The sequence below is a fragment of the Malaya genurostris genome, chromosome 3, assembly GCF_030247185.1.
Source record: "Malaya genurostris strain Urasoe2022 chromosome 3, Malgen_1.1, whole genome shotgun sequence".
Classification (NCBI taxonomy): domain Eukaryota; kingdom Metazoa; phylum Arthropoda; class Insecta; order Diptera; family Culicidae; genus Malaya; species Malaya genurostris.
Window position 1 is genome coordinate 19,406,109 of NC_080572.1, and position 23,518 is coordinate 19,429,626.

General features: G+C 36.6%; 1 protein-coding gene across 2 annotated transcripts; it reads left to right on the forward strand.

The window, feature by feature from the left end:
• The first annotated feature begins 20,011 nt into the window (after positions 1 to 20,011).
• On the forward strand, positions 20,012 to 21,157 carry LOC131438870 (probable endochitinase). Of its 2 annotated transcripts, XR_009230999.1 has the most exons (3): positions 20,012 to 20,791; positions 20,857 to 20,923; positions 20,997 to 21,157. XR_009230999.1 is itself a non-coding variant. In XM_058609241.1 (2 exons), the coding sequence occupies exon 1, from the start codon at positions 20,076 to 20,078 to the stop codon at positions 20,763 to 20,765; it is 690 nt and encodes a 229-aa protein (XP_058465224.1). In that variant the 5' UTR covers positions 20,012 to 20,075; the 3' UTR covers positions 20,766 to 20,791; positions 20,857 to 21,157. The 2 variants fall into 2 exon arrangements, 1 of the variants encoding a protein (XP_058465224.1); XM_058609241.1 differs by having other exon boundaries at positions 20,857 to 21,157.
• The last annotated feature ends 2,361 nt before the right edge of the window (positions 21,158 to 23,518 follow it).

Genomic DNA, 23,518 nt, shown 5'->3' on the forward strand with positions numbered 1-23,518 from the left:
TACTGGATTGCAAGCAATTGCGTTCAGTATCGATCGTTGGGAATGGGACTATGTCACAACTCCATCAGACTCCTATCGAGTGACTTTCGCTGCACCAATTTCAAAAAATTAGGACCCAGCATCCCATTCTTGCAATAAATGCCGTTGTATCAAATGTGGAGGGAGTTATGCGGATAACTCCTGCGGTGTTGATATTGAAAAGTGTCTCTACTGTGAGGAGGAAAAGATGAAGCGTTAACTTGAGCAACATTCCAAGCGTTAACTTAAGAAACATACAGCCTCCAGTAAATCTTTACGCTTGTTTGTCAACTGACGAGAGCGATGCTGATGATCGTCTCGAAGGTATATCTTTGGTGGTCTCTTATAGCTTCAGAAAAAAAGAAATAAATCCTCTCATAAGCTCCCTAGTAAGAGTTCTTTTGATGGGCCTCAGAAAATTACAACTACTGGAAGTGGTGGTAAAAAACTTCGCTTCAGGTCTTGGTAAATTAAATTCTGAGCAAGAATTTCCACCACTTCCAGGGATTTTAAAACCTCCTAAAGTCCCTAAAGATCAATCAGAAAATTTACCAGATACTGGGATTGTTGAATTTTCTGATATTGTGGACTGGATTTCTGAATTTTCTGATCTTCTTAAAAGATTGTTAATGGATGTAATACCTACAGTTGAAACTTATATGAAGCAGTTGACTGCGAAATGGTCCCTTATTTCAGCGATCGTTCAATGGTTAAGTTATCCACCGAGGTCACGGATACAATCACTGTTCTGCAGTGGAATTGTAGAAGTACATCATCCTAATTTGCATTGTGCGAAATTTGTCTAACTTCTGGAATTTCTTTAAACTTCCAAGATTTCAACATTATTAGCTTGGATTAAGAGTACTTTAGAATTACCCCTTAATGCCAGGTACTGAAACTGTTGCATGTTTTAATCAAAGGCAAGGATCTTCACAACAGTTCGCTTTCACATCTCATCCAAGTCAGTCGATAAAACAAAACCGCTTACGTTCGGGACGGAAGAAACCAAGTACAGTATTGTGTAGTAAACAATAGAACGATCTCGAAATCAGTGAACAAAACGAACAAAAGCTACTGCCGATACGAAAGAATACAATTATTGTTGACTTCAGGCAGTGCAAAAATCGACCTTCGATACGATAACTTGAAGGTTAGCTTAAGGAGCAAATGCATCTTGAAATTAAACGTGTACATTTACTTCAATGCAATAAGACAAATAATGTTGTTTACATGCAGTTTTATAACCTTTACATTTCTTCCATCTATATTCCCCCAACAGCAGCTATGATCGATTGCGACAGCTTTAATATGACAATCTTGAATACGACAGGCATGACACGAATTCCTGCACCACCAGTAATACCAAGTGCTCTTAATTCATTCCTTTGCTCGACCTCGCTACGATTGAATTGCCCGTGGAAGGTGATCCCTGATCCCCACAGTAGTGACAATCTACCAATCGTAATTTTTAAGACCATCGGAGTTAATCAATGTTTTGTATGATCTCGCAAATAGCTATGCGGCCGCGATATCTGAGAAACTTGAAAGAATTCAGCAACTTCCTCCGGAGGAATCGTACACGTTTTTGCCTGGTTTGATTTTCGACACCGCGACTCAAGCTCAGACGAAACGTGTACCCGGCGCGAAAACTAACATCCGTCCTTCCAACCCGTGGTGGGATGAAGTGTGTTCAGACTCAAACGTGGAAAGATCTTCATCGTTTATCGAGTTTAGGAAAAACAGAACACCTGATAATGACAGAAAGTACACGGCGTAAGACGTTTAAATGAAAAGCTTGATTAACATCAATGAGCATTTTCAGAATACGTCAGGATGAATACTCAACCATAACATCACAAATGAAAGTGAGGAATATTCTAGCCACTGAATATACGATTTCGCTAAAAAAGTATGTCCTTGCTTTGTTCCCGAACAGAAGATCACCAGCGTCGCGTCATCAAACAGGAACTAAACACCGTTCTCGCTTGCGCTCTTGTCATGTAACAATAAAGTCGCTGGCTAGGCAAAACTTAGTGAAAAATCTGCCTTACACCGCCAAAAGGCGCTTGCTGAATTTATTAAACAAGTTTCTTGAGGGTAATATGGTCCCACACAACTGGAGACAGGTGAGAGTGATCGCCATTCAAAAACTAGGGAAACCAGTATCCCATCACAATTCGTATCGGCCGATTGCTATGCTTTCCTGTATCCGGAAATTGTTCGAATAAATACTTCTCTTTGTTAAGACAATTGGGTCTAGACTAATGGCTTGCTTTCATATACACAATTTGTTTTCCGCAGGGGGGAAGTAACGAAATGTTTTGCGTTACTTTCAACAGAAATTTAAATGGCATTTGCTCGTGAAGAACAAATGGCATCAGTTTTCCATGACATCAAGAGGGCTGTTGATTCAGTTTTTATAAATATCCTATCTGAGAAACTACTTCAGCATAGTCTTTCTCTAGTTTTGAAAAATTCTTTTTTATGTAATCTTTTGTCTGAGAAACACAAGTATTTTACGCATGGTGATTTATTGACAATACGATTAAGTTACATGGGTTTTCTTCAGGGCTCATGCTTAAGTCTCCTTTTATAAAATTTTTACGTAAACAACTTGCCGACGACAGCGTTGTGTCTATTATATGACCCAAAGCTGCCGATCTCCAAGGACTATTACAAGATACCCTCGACAACTTGTCAACATGAGTTCTTCAAATGAATATTGAATTCTCTACGGGAAAAAACTAAGCTGGTTGTATTTTCAAGGAGGCGGGGATCAGAACAATCACAGCTTCAATTAAGGGGTGAAACCATAGCTCAGCTCATCACATTTAATATCTCGGAGTCTGGTTCAACTCCAAAGGCACGTGGGGATGTCACATAAGATATCCGAAACAAAAAATGCCAACAGATAATCAATTTTCTTCGTACAACAGTGGAGTGCCCACCCAGGAGACGTGATCAGGTGTTACCAAACAATGATATTGTTAGTGATGGGATATGGATGCTTCTGTTTTCGCTCCGCCGCGAATATGCATTTCATTAAGTTGGAAAAAATTCAGTATCGTTGTTTGCGTATTGTCTTTGTTCCGGAACAGAAGATTGCGTATTGCCTTAGGTTGTACGCAGTCAACTTATACAATGAGTCACGAAGTGCTGGCGGGCGTCCAACCGTTAAAAAATCGATACTGGGACCTCTCATGTGGATTGCTAATCCGATGCGATATCTTGAATCCGATGGTGCTTGAAAACTTTGAAAGGCTCAGACCCGTCTTATGTCCTTTTATTTTGATTACATGGCTCAGAATATTAATCCTTCGTTTGTTTCCAGCCGTGCTCATTTTGTGGATGCTTCTGATTCTGCTGTGTATTTCGACATATCTATGAGAGTAGAGATTCGCGGAATTCCGGATATCGTACACCCTCAAGTGATCCCTAATATCTTATATAATGGGAACGAGTATAGCGTCATGGATTAATCGATGCCTTTCATGCAGCTCACCTGGGGTCGATTCCCAACCCCGCACATGAGCTTTTCATGGTCACTTCATTGTCACAGACAGTCTCAGTTTAATAGAGGCTCTCCGGGGGATGAAACCAGGATAGCATCTCCCATATTTTTTTAAGAAAATACGGGAACATTTGAGAGCTTTATCTGGACGCTCTTATTTAATATCGTTAGTGTGGGTCCCTTCGCATTGCTCCGTTCTGAGGCAGACTCGTTGACTAAGGTGGTCGTATTAGAAGTTGATGTTTATGAAAGACCTATCTTCTTCAATGAATTTTTCAGTATCTCTACTCAGGAAACTCTCGAAAGTTGACAAACTTCATGAATCAATGGCGAACTGAGACGATGCATAGTGATGCCAAGGTGACAGAAATCCAAAAAATAAATTTATTTTTTTCCTGCACTGTATAAATTTTTTTGAATCCTTAACCTTAAAGGTTATTTCAATAGTTTGCGGGGTCGACAATGAAAATCACAGAAACAAGGGCCAGACTTTTGTAACTGAAGTCGGTGTCAGTATAATTTAAATAAACGGCTTTATGATAAATAAAATCAGAATATTTAAAACATACATAACATAAAACACCTATATAAATGTCGTTATATAAATCTATTTATAATATATCAGGCGTTGGAATAAACTATTAAAGTATCATGATTTTTAGTGAGAGTATCATTGCAGTACCGTTTTTCAAAGTATAGTCCATCGTTATATATCACTACTAAGACTCGGATACCACGTTTGAAAAATTCCTTTTCCTCAGATTCGACAAATGAATCGATCCAATTTTTGGTGGTGTCGTAGTTTTTGAAGCTGACCTGACAAGTTATGCGCCATGGATTGGAGCAAATGGCAACAATGTCAGGTAAAAAATGGCGGCTTGGGCAGAACCCACCACATGCACTTTTGATGTTCTCCGGAACTTTCTTGTAGTCCATATAAAAATTACCAAATTCGAACCACGAAAACCATGCATGTTTGCTCAGTGTATTTTTTTTCATAATTTTTCATTTTACATAGTTTAATAAGATACTTGAACATAATAAAAATCCACTATTATTAGTAAAGCGGTAGTATTCAACCAAATTTTATTTTGCATCAGGTGTACAACTTTGTTTCCGCCGTTTTTTCCAAAATTAAAAGCCTCATTGCGAAAAAGTGTTTACAGATGTATTATTCAAAGTATTGTCCATCGCTAGCGACAACTTTCTCCCATCTTTCTGGCAATTTTCGGATCCCGGCTCGAAAAAAGGAGTCCTCTTTTGACGCTTTCCATGGAGCAACCCATTTTTCCACCTCTTCGAAGGATTGAAAATGTTGATCTGTCAGGCCGTGTGCCATCGAACGGAATAAGTGGAAGTCAGAAGGGGCGACATATGGGAACTACGGCGGATGGGGCAAGACTTCCAATTTCAGCGTTTCCAGGTACTTTTTGACCACTTCTGCGATGTGAGGCCGAGCATTGTCGTGTTGAAGGATGACCTTGTCATATCGCTCTTGATATTGGGGTAGCTTTTCTTTTGGCGCGCGACTTATGCGCTTCAGTTGCGTTCGGTAGCGATCTTCTGTGATGGTTTCATCCGGTTTTAAGAGCTCTTCAGCAAGTAATGCTTCTAGTTGTTCATCTTTCAAGGTTTCTTCTCTTCCACCACCATGTTTGTCTTCGACATCGAAATAACCATTTTCAAAACGTTGAAACCACTCCCGACACGTTCTTTTACTCAGAACAGCATCACCGTAAGTTTCTGAGAGCATTCGATGCGATTCAGCTGCATTTTTTGAGAATTGTAACAGAAAAGTAAAACTTCCCGCAAATGGCGAGAATTGGGCACATAAACAGACATTTTCGAGCCTGAAGAATACGAAAACAAGAACAACTGTCACTGAAACGGCAATGACAATTCGTTAGGCACTGTACACACTCATTTTAAAGGCATTATCATCTATGTATTTTGACCAGCCTCAGCCGGTACAGTCACCTATCGGAAAACGACGGAAGCAAAGTTGTACACCTGATACTTGTGTTCGTGTTCTTTCATAAAATCGAACAACTTAAAAAATGCCAAATGCAGAGCATTTTCCAAAAATAATATTTTTGTTAAATATAAAAAAAAACACTTTCTTCAATCATAGTGCAATAAACTACATCAGTTGTATGTTACAACATATCAGAAAATGAAAATATTAAGACAAGCACTTCTGGAGAAAATTTATGTTTTCAAGATATAAGAAAAGTTTTTTTCTCTCTGTGTATACATTTTCCACACAGGTTTAATCATTATTTGAAACATTAGTTAAAGCTCCTACTCAATCACGAAATAACTAAAAATACACAAGTTAATTTATTTAAAAAAGTCGTCATTTTCCGGTCCATAGCGAATGGTGCACCATGTCAGTTTTTGGTGAATCGAATATTTTTTCATACATTATCAAGACGGAAATATATTCAAAGACTTCGAATTATTATTGAAAAATCTTCCAGCTGACGTTTATCGACGTATTTTTGGTTTTTGCCAACTTTTGTATGGAGAGGCATCACTGTGCGATGGCTACATTCCTCTATCTTACGAAATCTTGGTCCAGGGGGGTGAACGTGACTCGCGATTTCATTCGTGTTATGTCACGGCGCGGTCAAATCACTACACTTTCAACGCACATCTTACGGCGTGTTGGGCTCGCGGAAAATGGTCCCTGCACCTGTGGCGACGATTATCAGGACTTCGAACATGTCGTGTTGTCGAGCGTAGAGTATCGCGCGGCCAGGTCGAAGCTACTGGAATCCCTCAAAGCCCGAGGTAGACCGCCTGAGGTTCCGGTTCGGGATGGTTCTTATATGCTTCTCATTTATAGGAACTTGAAAAACATAAATCTACAAGTCTAATCTGTTGTTCTGCCTTTTTCAGAAAATTCAGATCGATTCTAACATCCGCTCGATCTTCCCCATCCTCTGACGTCGCTAACCGTTTCGCCCCCACCCTCCCCATTACTTCATCATCTCTGTTGTCAACTAAAATGTCTTTTTATTGACTCTAGCTTCCTTCGCTCCTCTCCTTCCTGTTAAATAAATTTTATGCATCATTTACTTCTCTCTGTTTCTCCACCACAATAGTTGAAATTACACTAGTTTTTAATGAATAGTTATTTAAAATTAGAAAATGCATTCAGCATCTTAGAGCAGCAGTGTGCCCTTAAACATATATGTACACAAAGGTCTCTTTTTACACGAGGGTTACGTAAAAATCCGTGTAAAATAAAACCGTGTTAATTGCGGAAACCGTGCAAAAAAAAAACCGCGTGGAAAATTTGACTTAATAATTCCAAAACCGTAGATTTGAGTATTTGTTTGTTTTGTTTTTGATAAAATGTAACTTTTTTTTCACAATAAAAACGGAAATCTAAAAACCATTCTGAGATTACGAGAAGGTCTAGTCATACTTGATAAAACACATTGAATACCGAATTAAAATTAGAACGCATAGGAAACACGTTGCACGATAAACAAATTAATCTATATGGCTCATGCCTTCTGTTTAATGAATTCGGTGTTCAAAAGAACGATAATACGCACAATTTAGAACGTTCGACTAAAGAAGTGCTGATAATACCACCCATAAATACTTTCTCTGCAAGTAAAGCTTGAGAATAAGTTCTTTTCAATTCCAAATTCAAGTTGCGATGTGTAATAAACACTAACGATCTTAGGGGCTGTTCTTAAAAGACGTCACGCCGCAAGGGGGAGGGGGGTGTTTCATTAAACGTGACCTTTTGTGACAGGGGGAAGGGGGGGAAGTTTTTGGAATGTGACGCCCAGTATTTTCAATGAGCGCATTTTTGAAATACCTAATTATATAACTGCTTTGCCCTATTTCCTGAAAAAATCTCCACAATAAACGTTTACATTTTATAGGAAAACGTGTATTTGTTGATGTAAAAGCTTCTTCTTGTAAATTCGAAAATGATCTTGAAAAGATTCTTCGGCAGTGATCTCGTTTTGATGAGGTGTTGGTCTTTATTTTCTCAGCCCTGTATGCTACACTAAGAAAATATTATTCTTTACCTAAAACAATAATATATCTGTGTACCCCTAGGAGGAATAAAACAGATGATTTAAATGTTTCATCAATTCCAACCAAATATAATTGATATTAATAAAATAATTCCGATGATTTTGTAGTTTTAGGGATATTTTTCAATCTAATGACAGCATGTAATAAATCGATTTTACCCTCATATTTGTATAGTTTGTCATACATATTGAGAATGCATTGAGATGAATTTTATTTATTTTGAATTCGTGACATGTGACATAGGGGGGGGGGGGGGGCTCAGGGGTCTTTGCTTCTGTGACAATTTGTGACAATGGGGAGTCAAAAATCGTCCAAAAAAGCGTGACGTCTTTTATGGACAGCCCCTTAATAGTCATTTTCAACTAGACTGAGTAGGGAAGACATGGGTATTGGATGAAGATCTATGCACGCAGCGACATAATTAAAGGGGAAGAATTCATAGAGATGAATATGGATCAAATTAAAATAGGTATTACTATGTGTCATGCTGAAGTATATCATGGATATAAAATACTGTACTGCTCGATATGATGAAGAGTTGAAGAGCTTTGTAAATCCGACTATTTCTTCAAAGCTACGAAATTCTCGATGATATCAATGACGATGCTGACATCATACACCACAACTGAGCGGAAGAGACATTGTCGTGTAATTTATGACAGAGATTGACGACATATATTGATATATATACATATATATAAGTATATATATATATATATATATATATATATATATATATATATATATATATATATATATATATATATATATATATATATATATATATATATATATATATATATATATATATATATATGTATATATATATATATATATATATATATATATACATATATAAATATATATATATATATATATATATATATATATATATATATATATATATATATATATATATATATATATATATATATATATATATATATATATATATATATATATATATATATATATATATATATATAAGTTAAACGCGATACTCCCCAACCAAACTTAACCGGACAACCGATAGAAGCTCCAAGCAATACAGCGAAGTCAGCAACACCGAAGTGGAACGCCAACGAACTCAACCCAACACCGTACGTGACCGGAGGACCATCGTTGCTAGCCGTCAAATCAGCAGTTTAGGGACAAAGACAGGGCTCTTCGATGTATCGAACATTTCATAAAATAAATCAGTTCTAATTTAGACTTCGATCAATACGTTTGGCTTTTTAAAAACCCTCTTAACGAATTCGAAAACTTAATTGGCGCAGTCGTGCGGATTTTACCGAATAGTTTTTAAACCGCAATCGAGCATTCACGAGTGAATATTGTGAATTTGTGTTTAAAAACCGGGAAAATTCGTGAACCAAGAAATCCCATCCGCGAGTGAATATCGCAATCCAGAACTCATCTAAGATCGCGAACGAACATCGTGAAATCAAAGGTAAGTCTGCATTTTTATATCTTTAAATAATTTAAAAAGTGAATAATTGAAGAAACAAAAGTGAACAATTTAAGAAACAAAAAGTGCATAATTTAATAAATTTTACAATGGAATACCAAAACCAAATTGGCGAGCTGCGTCGTCTGTTAAACGAAAAAGACGAGCAAATCGCACAGCTTCAAGTGGAAGCAATCGGCGCTGCAGAAGCAGTACTCGCTGCTCAAGCGAGCGCTGCTGCGCAAAACCAAGTACCGCGTGTAGAGGAAATATTAAAATCCCTCCAAACGCCTCAAATTATCAAAGATTTGCCATCGTTTGATGGCAACCCCATAAAATTACATACATTTTTAAAGTCAATAGATCAATTGCTACCGATCATTGACAACGCTAGAGGAACTGCAATCTACAATGTCTGGTTGCAGGCTATTCGAAGTAAAATCCAAGGCGAGGCCGATAGCGTGCTAGAGCTATACGGAACAAACCTCGATTGGAACGAAATTAAAAATAATTTAATCACGCATTATAGCGATAGGCGCGACGAAGTATGTTTAAGCCGAGACCTATATCGCCTCGAACAAACAACGACAGTAGAAGACTTTTACGGAAAAGTCTCCCACATTATTTCACTACTAATCAATTTACTTAACCTGAACACGGTAAACGAACAGGTAAAGTTAGCAAAAATCAAACTATATCAGGATATAGGCCTTAAAGTTTTCTTAGGAGGATTAAAAGAGCCCCTAGGACCGATAATACGAGCACAAACACCCTCAACACTAAAAGACGCTCTAAGACTTTGTTTAGAAGAAGCAAATTATCACCATGCAAGAATTCCAAACAGGCAGCACCAATTAATAATACCACCTCCAATTCCAAGTAAACTAGTTCAACACCCTATTCAAAAGTATCCAATGCAAAATCGCGCACCATTTCCACGATTTCCGTATAAGCCATTAATCCCAGCTCAAGGAAATCCAATTCATACACACAAACCGAACCCGTTTAACCTTAACCCTTTCCATAACCAAACCAAGAACCCTACAAATCCACCTCCGTTCAACTTCCCCAGACAGCACTATTCAATACCGCATTCATTTAACATGCCACAACAACAACATCCCATACAAAATGTGTTTGCTCCGCGATTTTTACCACAACCAAAACAAGTCCCGATGGAAGTCGACCACTCCATCAGGTCCAGTAAATTGAACTATATGAACAGACCCAACTATCATATAGAGCATGATACACATAACTATGACGACGACTATGATTATTATTATTATCACTATCCCGAGTCTGAATTAAGCAACAATTACCAACCTATAGAAAGCAATTCAAACGAGCACGTCGTTGATACACCCGAACTGGTAGCAGAAAACGATTCCGAAACAAAACCAAACGAAACAGCTCCAGTCGATGATTTAAATTTTCAACTGGCCGACGGTCCATCGAGCCAGACATGAACAATTTTATTCCATATATCACCGTTTCAACAAACAAAGGTGAACTTAAATTTTTAATCGACTCTGGGAGCAACCGTAACTATATTTCAGAAAAACATGTAAATTTACAAAATTGCAGGTACACAACACCCACTACCGTAAGAAATGTAAGAGGCACACATACAGTTAACCAATTCATAGAATTGAACCCTTTCCATACAATTCCTGATACAAAAAAGCAAATATTCCTTATTTTTGATTTTCACCCATTTTTTGACGGGCTAATAGGATATGAATCTCTCAAAAATCTCAAGGCAAATATTATTACTAGTAACAACGAACTACAATTTCCTCGAGGAACAATCAAAATGAAACGTAAGTACCCTGATAGAATATCTCTACATCTGAATGCACACGAAACGAAATTTACCAAAATTCCTACAAAGGTAAAAGGCGAATTTCTTTTAGAAAATGACTTGGAAGTTAACTCACACGTCACAATTCACTCTGGATTATACTCAGCAGTAGACTCTCATGTTATAATGCCTATTATGAATCATTCTTCTGAACCATGTAGCGTCTCAATTAGCAACGATATCCTTAAACCAGAAATTAATAACTTTGAAACCATTACGTTAGAGTCAAACAAATCCAATATTAAGCGAACAAAATCTATATACGATCAACTTAGGACAGAGCATCTTAATGATGATGAAAAAAGGAAACTACTTAAATTAATTTCTCAACACGAAAATATTTTCTTTACGGAAGGCTCAAAACTTTCTTTCACGAGCGCAATAAAACATAATATTAAAACAAAGGATGAGGCACCGGTACACGCCAAGTCCTATAGGTACCCATACTGTCACCGTGAAGAGGTTCAAAGACAAATTGCAAAACTACTCGATCAAGGAATTATCCGTCATTCGGATAGCCCTTGGACTTCACCGGTATGGATAGTACCAAAAAAATTAGATGCCTCCGGTAAACAAAAATGGCGGCTCGTAATCGACTACCGCAAATTAAACGAGAAAACGATTGATGATCGTTATCCGATACCGAACATCACTGACATCCTAGACAAACTAGGAAAGAGTATGTATTTTTCCACGCTCGATCTCGCATCTGGGTTTTACCAGGTAGAGTTAGAAGAAAAAGACATCCCAAAAACAGCATTTAGTGTCGAAAATGGGCACTATGAATTTTTAAGGATGCCCTTTGGGTTAAAGAACGCACCATCAACTTTTCAACGCGTGATGGACAATGTTCTTCGCGAGCATATAGGTGTTATCTGTCTAGTGTATATGGATGACATCATTGTCTTTTCCACTAGCCTTACAGAGCACATGGATAATTTAGCAAAAATTTTCAAAACTTTGCAAAAGCACAATCTCAAAGTACAATTGGACAAGAGTGAGTTCTTACAGAAAGAGGTTGCTTTCTTAGGCCACATTGTCACACCGGAAGGTTGCAAACCGAATCCGGATAAAATCAAAATCATTCAAGAATGGCCATTACCTTCGAACGAAAAAGAGTTGCGCGGTTTCCTAGGAATTCTAGGGTATTATCGTAAATTCATTAGAGACTTCGCAAAAATTGCGAAACCACTCACTAATGCTCTAAGAAAAGGAGAAACAATTTCTCACTTTGAAGAATTTGTTAACGCCTTCGAACACTGTAAAACAATACTAACAGGAAGTAACATTTTGCAGTATCCCGATTTTTCTAAACAATTCATTTTGACTACGGACGCCAGCAATTTTGCAATTGGCGCTGTACTCTCTCAAGGGACTATCGGAAGCGATAAACCAATAGCTTTTGCCTCCCGAACCCTTAACAAGTCAGAAGAAAAGTACTCGGCTATAGAGAAAGAGCTCTTAGCCGTAGTTTGGGCTTGTAAATATTTCCGTCCGTACCTCTACGGAAGGAAATTCACTCTGTACACAGATCATAAGCCACTCACATATGGTCTCAACTTGAAAGACACCAACAATAGACTTGTCCATTGGCGTCTTTCACTGAGCGAATTCGATTATGAAATACGCTACCGCCCGGGTAAGCAAAACGTAGTCGCTGACAGCCTCTCCCGGATTCGAAATGAGCTTAATAATAATGAAAGTGCATCATCCAATATGACCGTTCATTCAGCCGACACGGATGATTCCGAGTTTATAAGTTGTACAGAACAACCGCTAAATGCCTTCAGCAACCAAATTATTCTAAAAATAGGACCCGACGAACCCGATCATTACGAAGAAATCTTTCCGAGAGTCTACCGAAGAACCATAACGAGATGTGTCTTTGGGGTACCAATAATATTTAGCATGTTTAAGGATTACATGGATTTAAAACGGACAAATTGTATTTATTGTCCAGAGAATCTCATGAACCTTATTCAGACTGTGTATAAAAATCATTTTAATAGAGCAAATCAATTCAAAGTTTATTTAACACAAAAGTTGCTAATAGACCTAAGAACCCCAGAAGAAGAAAACCTGGCAAACGCACGAACGTGCTCATAGAGGCATCTGGGAAAACAACGAACAAATCTCGAATAGATTTTTCTTCCCCAAGATGAAAGCGAAGATACGAGAATATATCAAGCTTTGCGAAACATGTAATAAAAATAAATATGATCGCCACCCGTTTAATTTAAAAATAGGCAGTACACCTAACCCGGAAAGACCCCTAGACATAGTACACATAGACATCTTTACTGCAGAGAAAACATATTTCCTTTCAGCTATTGACAAATTTTCAAGGTTCGGATCGTTGACACACATTAATACCGTTTTCGTTTATTGATCAGAGCAGCCCGAAAGCTGACCCAGAGTCGCCCAAACAACGTTTAATATGTTTGTTTTAGCAACCTGAGGTCGCTCTAGAGCGGACTCCAATCGCGTAGTTTCGCTCTGAAAATTTTTTCGGGTCGCACCACGCCTCCAGCCGAGTTTGTTTATTTTATCTTTTTTTCATGAGTTGTTGTTTAGGGCGCGTAAAACGTGTTCGTTTTACTCGGAGTCAGAGTAGCCCGCGTTTAGGTTCAAAAACGAAAACGGTATAAATCCCGTAACATTATAGACGTAAGAAAAGGATTGATTAAGTTTTTAAAAATACATGGTACACCACGGAAAATAGTTTGTGACAACGAACCATCCTTGAGATCAATTGAAATTAGAGGACTACTTCATGACCTCAATATTGAAGTATTCTTCACCCCTGCCAACCACAGTGAGAGTAACGGTACTGTCGAGAGATTTCACTCCACCATTGCAGAAATCTTTCGCTGTATCAAACCAACATTTAAAGAACTGAACTTAAAAGAAACCTTCTATATTGCTTGCACACAATATAACAACACAATCCATTCCGCTATTAAAATGAAACCTAGAGAAGCTTTTTATGGGCTGAAAGATTCCCAAGAAAGGCCTCTAGATACGGAAATGCTAATAGAAAGTAGAAACAAAGTTTACGATGAGATCATTTTGGCCCATGAAAAATCAAAACAAGAAAATTTACGCTATCACAATAAAAACAAAGAAAGCATTCCTGAGTTCCAACAAAATTCAACTAGATACAAGAAAGTGCAAGGAATAAAGAAAAAAACATATCCTATGTATTCACCGGTCATAGTCGCTGAAAATCAAGGTAGATTGCTGATAGACGACTCTGGGCGGGAAATACACAAAGAAAATATTAAAAGAACAAACTAACATAAATCTAATTTCAGGAAAAGAAAATATGGCTTGCGAACAATGGATTCTATTCCTATACACCACCTTCACAATCCTCATTTCATCCCATGCACAATCCATCCAGATTCATGACATTACGAACAACGCAGGAGCGTTGCTTCTTAAAAGGGGGGATGGACGAGTAATTGCAGGATACGACAGATTATTGCATGTGATCGATTTCTCACAACTTGAAATTTCAATATCTATTTTAGAAAATGTAATTAATCAAACTAAGAATTCATCAAGCAGTTTATCAGACATTCTCGAAATGAAACTCAGAGAAGTAAAATTCATTTATAGCACACTAAATTTGCAATCAAACAGATACAGGAGGTCTATCGACTTATTAGGAAGTACAATCAAGTTCATAACAGGTAATCTCGACGCAGAAGATCTGAAAATTATCAATAATAATCTAGATGAATTGCGAAAAACTGGTAATTCTATCGTTAAACAAAACAATAGACAAATCCAAATTAATTCCAAATTTGAAAACAGGCTTAACCTAGTAAACAGAGAAATCAGAAATCACCAAAGCATGTTGAACTCAATTTTAAAAATCGACGATTACATTCTGTCAGAAAACCAAAAAATATCGATAGCTTTTCAATTAGACACATTCCTAGAGAATCTAAAAGCAATAGAATATGCAATTATGTTATCAAAATTAAATATCATAAGTAAATTTCTACTTACACCAAAAGAAATACAAATCATTGTTCAAGAGTTCATAGAGCAGGGCATGAAAATTCAACACTTTGAAGACGCTAGCAACTACTTAACGACCACTACATTACATAAAGGCTCAACAATCATTATATGTGTAAACATCCCCAGACTACAACCGATATCCTACGAGAAAGTTATTATTGAACCGTTATCCCGTAACAACCACTCAGTGAAGCTGACACATAACACCGTTTTGATAAACCCACAGCAGATACTAGCTATTACAGCACAATGTCGAGAAGCCAACCAAATTACGATCTGTGAAAGGAGTCAACTAATGGACATCAGCAACAATGCATGCGAAGCTCCACTACTAAGAGGCCAACCTGGGCAATGCCCGGTATCAGAAAAACCACCATCAATGAATACCAAAACGATAGCTCCAGGAACGCTATTAGTGCAAACCGTTCACCAAGACGTAATCATTAATAGCACCTGCGGCATTCAACCAGAAACGTTGAAAGGAATTCATCTAGTTACGTTTCACAACTGTTCGTTATTCATCAATAATGAGCTTTTTGAGAATTACGAACTACAGTTTGATCAACCATCAATTCTTCCGCTGCAACTTACAAAAATCAGAACGTTGCACGTAGAAAGACACGTAAACCTTTCCGAACTACATAATATCCATTTAGAAAACAGACAACTCATGAAAACTATAGAGTTCAAATACCGAATCGGATCCATATCATTCGGCACCGTCATCATTCTCACGCTCATACTTTTGGCCATCGGCATCATCAAATACTGGAAATTTACAAAAACAGGAAATTGCTCGGGACGAGCAATACTTATGGGGGAAGCAGTTAAACGCGATACTCCCCAACCAAACTTAACCGGACAACCGATAGAAGCTCCAAGCAATACAGCGAAGTCAGCAACACCGAAGTGGAACGCCAACGAACTCAACCCAACACCGTACGTGACCGGAGGACCATCGTTGCTAGCCGTCAAATCAGCAGTTTAGGGACAAAGACAGGGCTCTTCGATGTATCGAACATTTCATAAAATAAATCAGTTCTAATTTAGACTTCGATCAATGCGTTTGGCTTTTTAAAAACCCTCTTAACGAATTCGAACGAAGTTTTAGGGATATTTTTCAATCTAATGACAGCATGTAATAAATCGATTTTACCCTCATATTTGTATAGTTTGTCATACATATTGAGAATGCATTGAGATGAATTTTATTTATTTTGAATTCGTGACATGTGACATAGGGGGGGGGGGGGGGGGCTGAGGGGGCTGAGGGGGCTGAGGGGTCTTTGCTTCTGTGACAATTTGTGACAATGGGGAGTCAAAAATCGTCCAAAAAAGCGTGACGTCTTTTATGGACAGCCCCTTAATAGTCATTTTCAACTAGACTGAGTAGGGAAGACATGGGTATTGGATGAAGATCTATGCACGCAGCGACATAATTAAAGGGGAAGAATTCATAGAGATGAATATAGATCAAATTAAAATAGGTATTACTATGTGTCATGCTGAAGTATATCATGGATATAAAATACTGTACTGCTCGATATGATGAAGAGTTGAAGAGCTTTGTAAATCCGACTATTTCTTCAAAGCTACGAAATTCTCGATGATATCAATGACGATGCTGACATCATACACCACAACTGAGCGGAAGAGACATTGTCGTGTAATTTATGACAGAGATTGACGACATATATTGATATATATATACATATATATAAGTATATATACATATATATATATATATATATATATATATATATATATATATATATATATATATATATATATATATATATATATATATATATATATATATATATATATATATATATATATATTTATATATATATATATATATATATATATATATATATATATATATATATATATATATATATATATATATATATATATATATATATATCTATATAAATATATATATATATATATATATATATATATATATATATATATATATATATATATATATATATATATATATATATATATATATATATATATATATATATATATATATATATATATATATATATATATATATATATATATATATATATATCTATATAAATATATATATATATATATATATATATATATATATATATATATATATATATATATATATATATATATATATATATATATATATATATATATATATATATATTGTTTTAAAATTCCCGCGCTTGTCCAAACTCGGTAAACTTTTATTCTCCCAACGTTGGCAACACTTTTATACACATTCTGTCAAATTTTGACGCATATCGTACGATTAGTTTTTGTTTGGCGTCTATACAAAGAAGTTGAAAAATTTTCGTGTGGCGATTTTTATAATGGATGAAAATTATATATCCATTTACGAACTAAACGGGGTTTCGTAAAACAGGTAGTTCGTGAAAAAAGTTTACATTAATTGGAATATACTTCGTAAAAAAAGTTTTGTGTAATGAATGTGGAAACCACCAATCATATGACTATTTTCAGAACGGATGTGAAGAGTTAGAGCAAGAAAATAAAGTTTTGGCTAGTTTCAAAATACAAGATGGCGGCTTCCGGTTTATTTATATTGCTTAAAACTCTCAACAATTGAGGGTATTTTCGGAACTTGAATGATGAGTGGATGTTGGAAAACGATGTTTGAGGTGGTTCTGAAATTCAAGATGGCGACTTCCGGTTTCTTGATATTCCTTTAAAACCCTTACAACATTGGTATTTTTGGAATGAGATTGATAAGCATCAGTGCTTGAAACAGTTTAAATTGTCGGTATGGGGTTTTGGCGAAAGCTCTTCCATTGATATATGTATCTCTTTTGAGAGTTGTCATCGCATCTGCTAACGCTGTGTGAGATACTGAATCCTAACAGGATTCATGACAGTATATTTTAACCCATGTTGTTAAGATACAAAGGACATCCTGAACCTTATTTTTCGGCACATCTATGCATTATGAAGTTCGTAAAATTTCGGATCATCTATGTTCGTTGGAAATTCCAAGAATATTTTCAAATAGGTTGACATATTTTCTACACGGACGGACCGCGAATTGACAAGCTGATCAACAATGTTCCGACTTCTTTCAAACTAGAAAATCTACATCTGTTTATATAGCAGAGCTGGCAGCAGTTCATTGGAGTTTGAGTGTCATCGACACATTAGCTCCGAAAGAATATTTTATCCTTACAGATAGTATTTGCACAATTGTAGCAATTTTTTCAAACAGGATTGATGAGAACGAACGAAAGCATCTGAATGATTTATTGAGAGAATACCATCAAACTACAATAGTTTGTGTCCCTGCTCATGGCTTTCAACGAATTATGTGCATCTCGTGGCTGCACTAAATTTTGCCTATAATATCGGCAATGGTACTTGGTTGTGACTTAGGTTTTCATTCATTTCTTTGCATACCCAAGAATACATTTTTTCAATTCGTCATGTTCTTGCGTGTCAAGCATGCGAAGGAATTGTTGTGTTTCATGTTGAAGACTGTATATTTTATCTTGTAGCCTATCATATACTTTTATGGGATAATCTATTTTACTTTCACTTCAAAATATTTGTGAGAACCTCAAAATGAATAAAATTATTGTTTATGCAATTTACAGTAATCGCTCGAGTAAAACCTGTTTTAATCTACCTAGTAATGTAATGATGCCTTTCTCATATTACTCATATCATCATAAATATTACTGTGGAATTCGCAAAATCAACTGTTCATTGAATTGAAATAGGAAAGTTTGGTCGGACTTAATCTAACAAACTCTACAAATCCTGTTTACCCTATAGTTCCGGGACCGTATTAAACTGTAAGACTTTACTTTTGAACCTACAAGCCTGTGATCCTTGTGTTTGCAGTTTTTAATCACCATTTCCAATTCTTCCGAAACCGGATTCAGATGAACGGAATAGCCGAAGTTGGTTTGTTTGCCAGCACCAAATATGACCTACAAATTGGAACAATTTTTTAACGTAGTTAAACCTGTACTTACTATCTCATGCTCATCGTTCGTTTTGTGTCTTCTTCTTCCACCGTACTACCACGTACCGATGTTGTTATTCTATATGGCGATTTGAAAACTTTGACACTCATCGCCCTGTAACTGCGGAACCGGAGGTCAGATCCGGATGAAATTTTACAGTAGCTATAAAAATAATATGAGCTTTAACTCAAATCAAGGTTTGTGAAAATCGGTTCAATCATCGCAGAGAAATCGAAGTGAATTCCATTTTTGAGTTTTTCTTCACCACTTTCGATGCTTCCGGAACAGGAAAAGCCAGGAACCAGTAGTGCCGAATTGAGTTTTCATGCCCACAAACTAAGAATCTCTGCCAACTGGAAGAATTTATCAGACAGTTTTATAAGATTTGTACCTGTTTTTGACCATCATTCGTGAAAAAATACTAATGAAATAGGTTATTTTCCACTTATCACGCTTTAGTTCCGGAACCGGAAATCGGATCCGAATAAAATGTTCTAATAATTGTAATTTTTAGATAACTATAAGACCATTCATTTAAATCTTAGTTTGTGAAAATCGGTTGAGCCGTTTCAAAGAAAACTGAGTGCACACTTTTTCTCTAATTTTCACATATTACCATGTAACTCCGGAACCGGAAGTCGGATCCAAATGAAATTCAATAATAACATCGATTATTACATCATGTAAAAAGGTTACTTCGGTGAACAAAATCTAATGTATATTAGCTAACGAAATAAAAACATTCTTGAAAATATGTAATACCTATTTTACTTACATTTACCCTCAATAATCTCATCATTTGGTATACAAAACCAGTATCGCTCATTTTTTCTTTAAATTTTATAGCTACCATTGATTATCAGCAATCAAACCATCAATAAATTGTTCAATTGGCATTGCATATTTGAGTTGAATCCACTGAAAGCGTTCACTTATCGCAACGTAAACAAAATGTGTGTTATATATGATGCGTTTCACTATCAAGGATTCCACTTATCGGATGTGATACAGGACTTACTTTTCGCATTATGTTTGATATGAACAAGTATAAAAGAGGTGCATTCACTAAGGGTACAATTATTGTTATCAAATATTCTTTAGATTAGTGTAGTGTAGATTAGTGAAGTAATCATAATGCGATTACTAGCAGCGTTATTGCTATTAACTGTTCAGCGTGTAACGGTAGCTGTTGACAACCCATGTCACGGAATTCTAGTGGGAACGTTAATTGATCCGGACTATTGTTACAAATATGTCCTCTGCTACAAGGAAGTGCCAGAGTTTAGGACCTGTCCTGAGGGGACTATATTTTCCATCGATGAAATAGGCTGTGTACCAGGAGATCAAAAAACCTGCATAGAGGGATACCCGACCGAACCCGAGGAAGGAAATTCCTGCAGAGGAGTAATTTATAGTCGATTTCCTCATCCTAAAAACTGCACCAGGTTCTACAGCTGTGTGTTCGGTCGGCAGCGCGAACACTCCTGTCAGGATGGTTGCGTATTCTCAACCAAATTATTTATCTGCTTGCCAGGCAACTCCGAGTCATGTGAAGTTCAAATTTTTCCTACAACAACAACTCCCGCTCCGGAGGATGTGAAACCGATTCCAATCGATTATTGTGTACGAAACGGAACAGTTCTTGGTCGATTGCCACATCCTCAGTTCTGCAGCCGCTTCATACAATGTCGTTTTTGGGTTCCATCTGAAGAGTTTTGTCCAAACTGGACGATATTCACTGATAAACTAAGCGTTTGCGTACCAGGTGATCCAAACACTTGCCGGACGATTCTGGATTTAAGTACAATCATGTCTGATTCATGAATCTTCTGTTAATAACTGTTGCAAAGGTCAGAAACCGTATCTTATCTGCCTTGAAAAACTGGCGCATATAATATTCATATCTTTCCATCAGTTCGTATCCATTCATTTGTTTCCGTCAAAGATAGAACTATAAAACTTTGACTTCAGGTATGAAAAAGGTAATTGTATTTGGCACGTGCTAAATTATTCCTTATATAATCTGTCTATCCCTTTAATGTAAGGTTTTTCCAGGTATGTCAGTAATTTAGAAACATTGATATATTCATCGAATGCAATTTTTCTGAGCAACAATGTGTGAGGAACGAATTTTCGTATTGACAAAAATATTCAGAATATTTCGATAGGTACAAAAAAGTATTTAATAAACTTGTCAAAAATTACGAAGACTTTAATTCTATTGAAAATTATTTCTTTATGTACGAGGCATATCCGAAAAGTATGGGCCATTTGCTTGTATTTCAAAACCGACAAGTTTACAAGACTATCTGTGCGTATAGTAAGCAATGTTCATTATAAGCTCGTCGAAGGTTTTACCTAGTTTATGGACCTATTGCAGGAAGGGACATACCCAACTTTTGATACGTGGGGAGGGGGGGGGGGGTGGAAATTAATAGAATTTTTGTTTAATGTGTATTATTCACAATCTGTTAGTAAATTCATTAGGTTTTCCAAATGGCGACGAAACAACAGTACGTGTGTGAACATTTAAATATTCGTTCATTGTTGGCTGTTGATACTGTTTGATTTTTATGCCATTGAATTCATGAAAACTATTTATTAACAACTTATAGCCTTTTTGCCTTTTTCATATAGAAAGGTAATGTAAAATCGACTGGTAAAAAATGTCTCATATACCATTCGACTCAGTTCGTCGAACTGAGCAACGTCTGTGTGTGTATGTGAATGTATGCGTCAAATAGACTCACTAGGTTTTCTTGGAGATAGCTGAGCCGATTTTGACAAACTAGGATTCAAATGAAAGGTCACGGTCTCGTCCCATGCGGAATCACTGAATTTCATTTGGATCCTACTTCCGGTTGCGGAATTTTAGGATAAATCGAAACAAGAACCGCAAAAAATTTCTAAACTGGACTCAAAACTACATAAATTTATAGTCATTATCGGTAGACCGATGCCGCCTCTCATGGTTCTCGGTTTCCGGAAGCACCAGAAATAGTGATCATATACTATAAAATGGATCTCACTCACTTTTCTCAGCGGTTTAACTGATTTCTACAAACTTAGATTTAAATGAAAGGTCTTGTGGTTACATAGGGAATTCCCTTATTCCCCCCCCCCCCCCCTGAAGAACAACAAAGCCGCGGGCAATGACCAGTTTTCAGGCGAGCTGCTCAAACATGAAGGAGTATCTGAGACGCTCTCGAGTCTCTTCGAATCTCGGAGAGGCTACGGCAAGGTGATGGACTCTCTTGTATCTTGTTCAATATTGCCTGGAAGGTGTGATTCGAAGAGCAAAAATCGACACGAGTGGCACGATCTTCCGAAAGTCCGTATAACTTTTTGGCTTCGCTGTGTGTGTGTGTGTGTGTGTGTGTGTGTGTGTGTGTGTGTGTGTGACAAATATTGTCATTCACTTTTCTAGGATTTTCACAAACTTAGATTCAAATGAAAGGTTGTCAAATTTCATTAAGATCCGACTTCCGCTTCTACACAGAAAAAAATAATGAATTTTGCCGGTAACAGAATTCTACAAACGATGTAATTCACAACTGCTAAATTTTTAAAATGACGCAATATTCCATTCGCACAGAATTTTACATGCTCCGAGTGTAATTTGCACTCGGCTACCAAGTGCCGCTGTATGGATTTAATTTATATTTATCAATTATTCAATGAACATGTGCTTGTGATCGTATGTTTCTCGGTTCAAGTCGCGCTGCTGCTATCGGTTTTTTGTTTTTTATTTCATTCGAATTCAAGACATGTAATTTTCAAATCATGCAATTTTCCATATTCTTGAATATAAATTTGTAGGCAATATGACGCTCCATTTATGTGCATCTTATAAGATGTAAAATCACAAGATTTTTTCGAACTGTGTAGAATTACAGGGTGATATGCATAAAAATGTGGAAATAATGCACCAAAAATGTGAAAATAATGTCACTCACTTTTCTCGGAAATGGAAGTTCTTAGATAGGGTGCTCAGTATGAAAACGTAAATTTCTGAAATACTTTGTTCATAAGCTACCTCTTTATATTGGCTAGTGATTTTCTCTAGTTTGCAGACCATGAGACTCGATTACCAAATAAACCATTGATAGTCCCATAAATGATTTGCTGAATTTCATCCAAGTCCGACTACCGGTACAATGCTTTTTTTCCCAGAATTCAAATCGTCATATAGAAATCGTTAAAAAAAGTGTTTTTAAATTATAATATTTATTTATTTTTATCAACGATTGTACTCTGATTGATGTAATTTAGGTATGTTATGAAACTTTTAAAAATTGGTGTTTTGATTCTCCTCGGTATTCCGTTTAGATTTGGTTGGATGAGATCAGCAAACAACAGTCTTCGCCTTCCACGCAGCAGTGTTGACGTTCTGCGTTGCGGAAGTGTCCATGCATCTTCTACTTGATGGCACTCGCAGAATTTGTGTATCAGCGTTTCTACCGAAAGTACACGGTTCTCACCGTCAGCTATATAAAATGTGTTTCGCCAATAGCGTTAACTTTACATCTGCTTAGCGGTTCAGATTGAATTCTCTAAGTTTTTGCATCAAGCAGTTC

Excerpts from the sequence above, each read along its gene's own strand:
- LOC131438870 (XM_058609241.1), top strand. The coding sequence starts at position 20,076 with ATGCGATTACTAGCAGCGTTATTGCTATTAACTGTTCAGCGTGTAACG.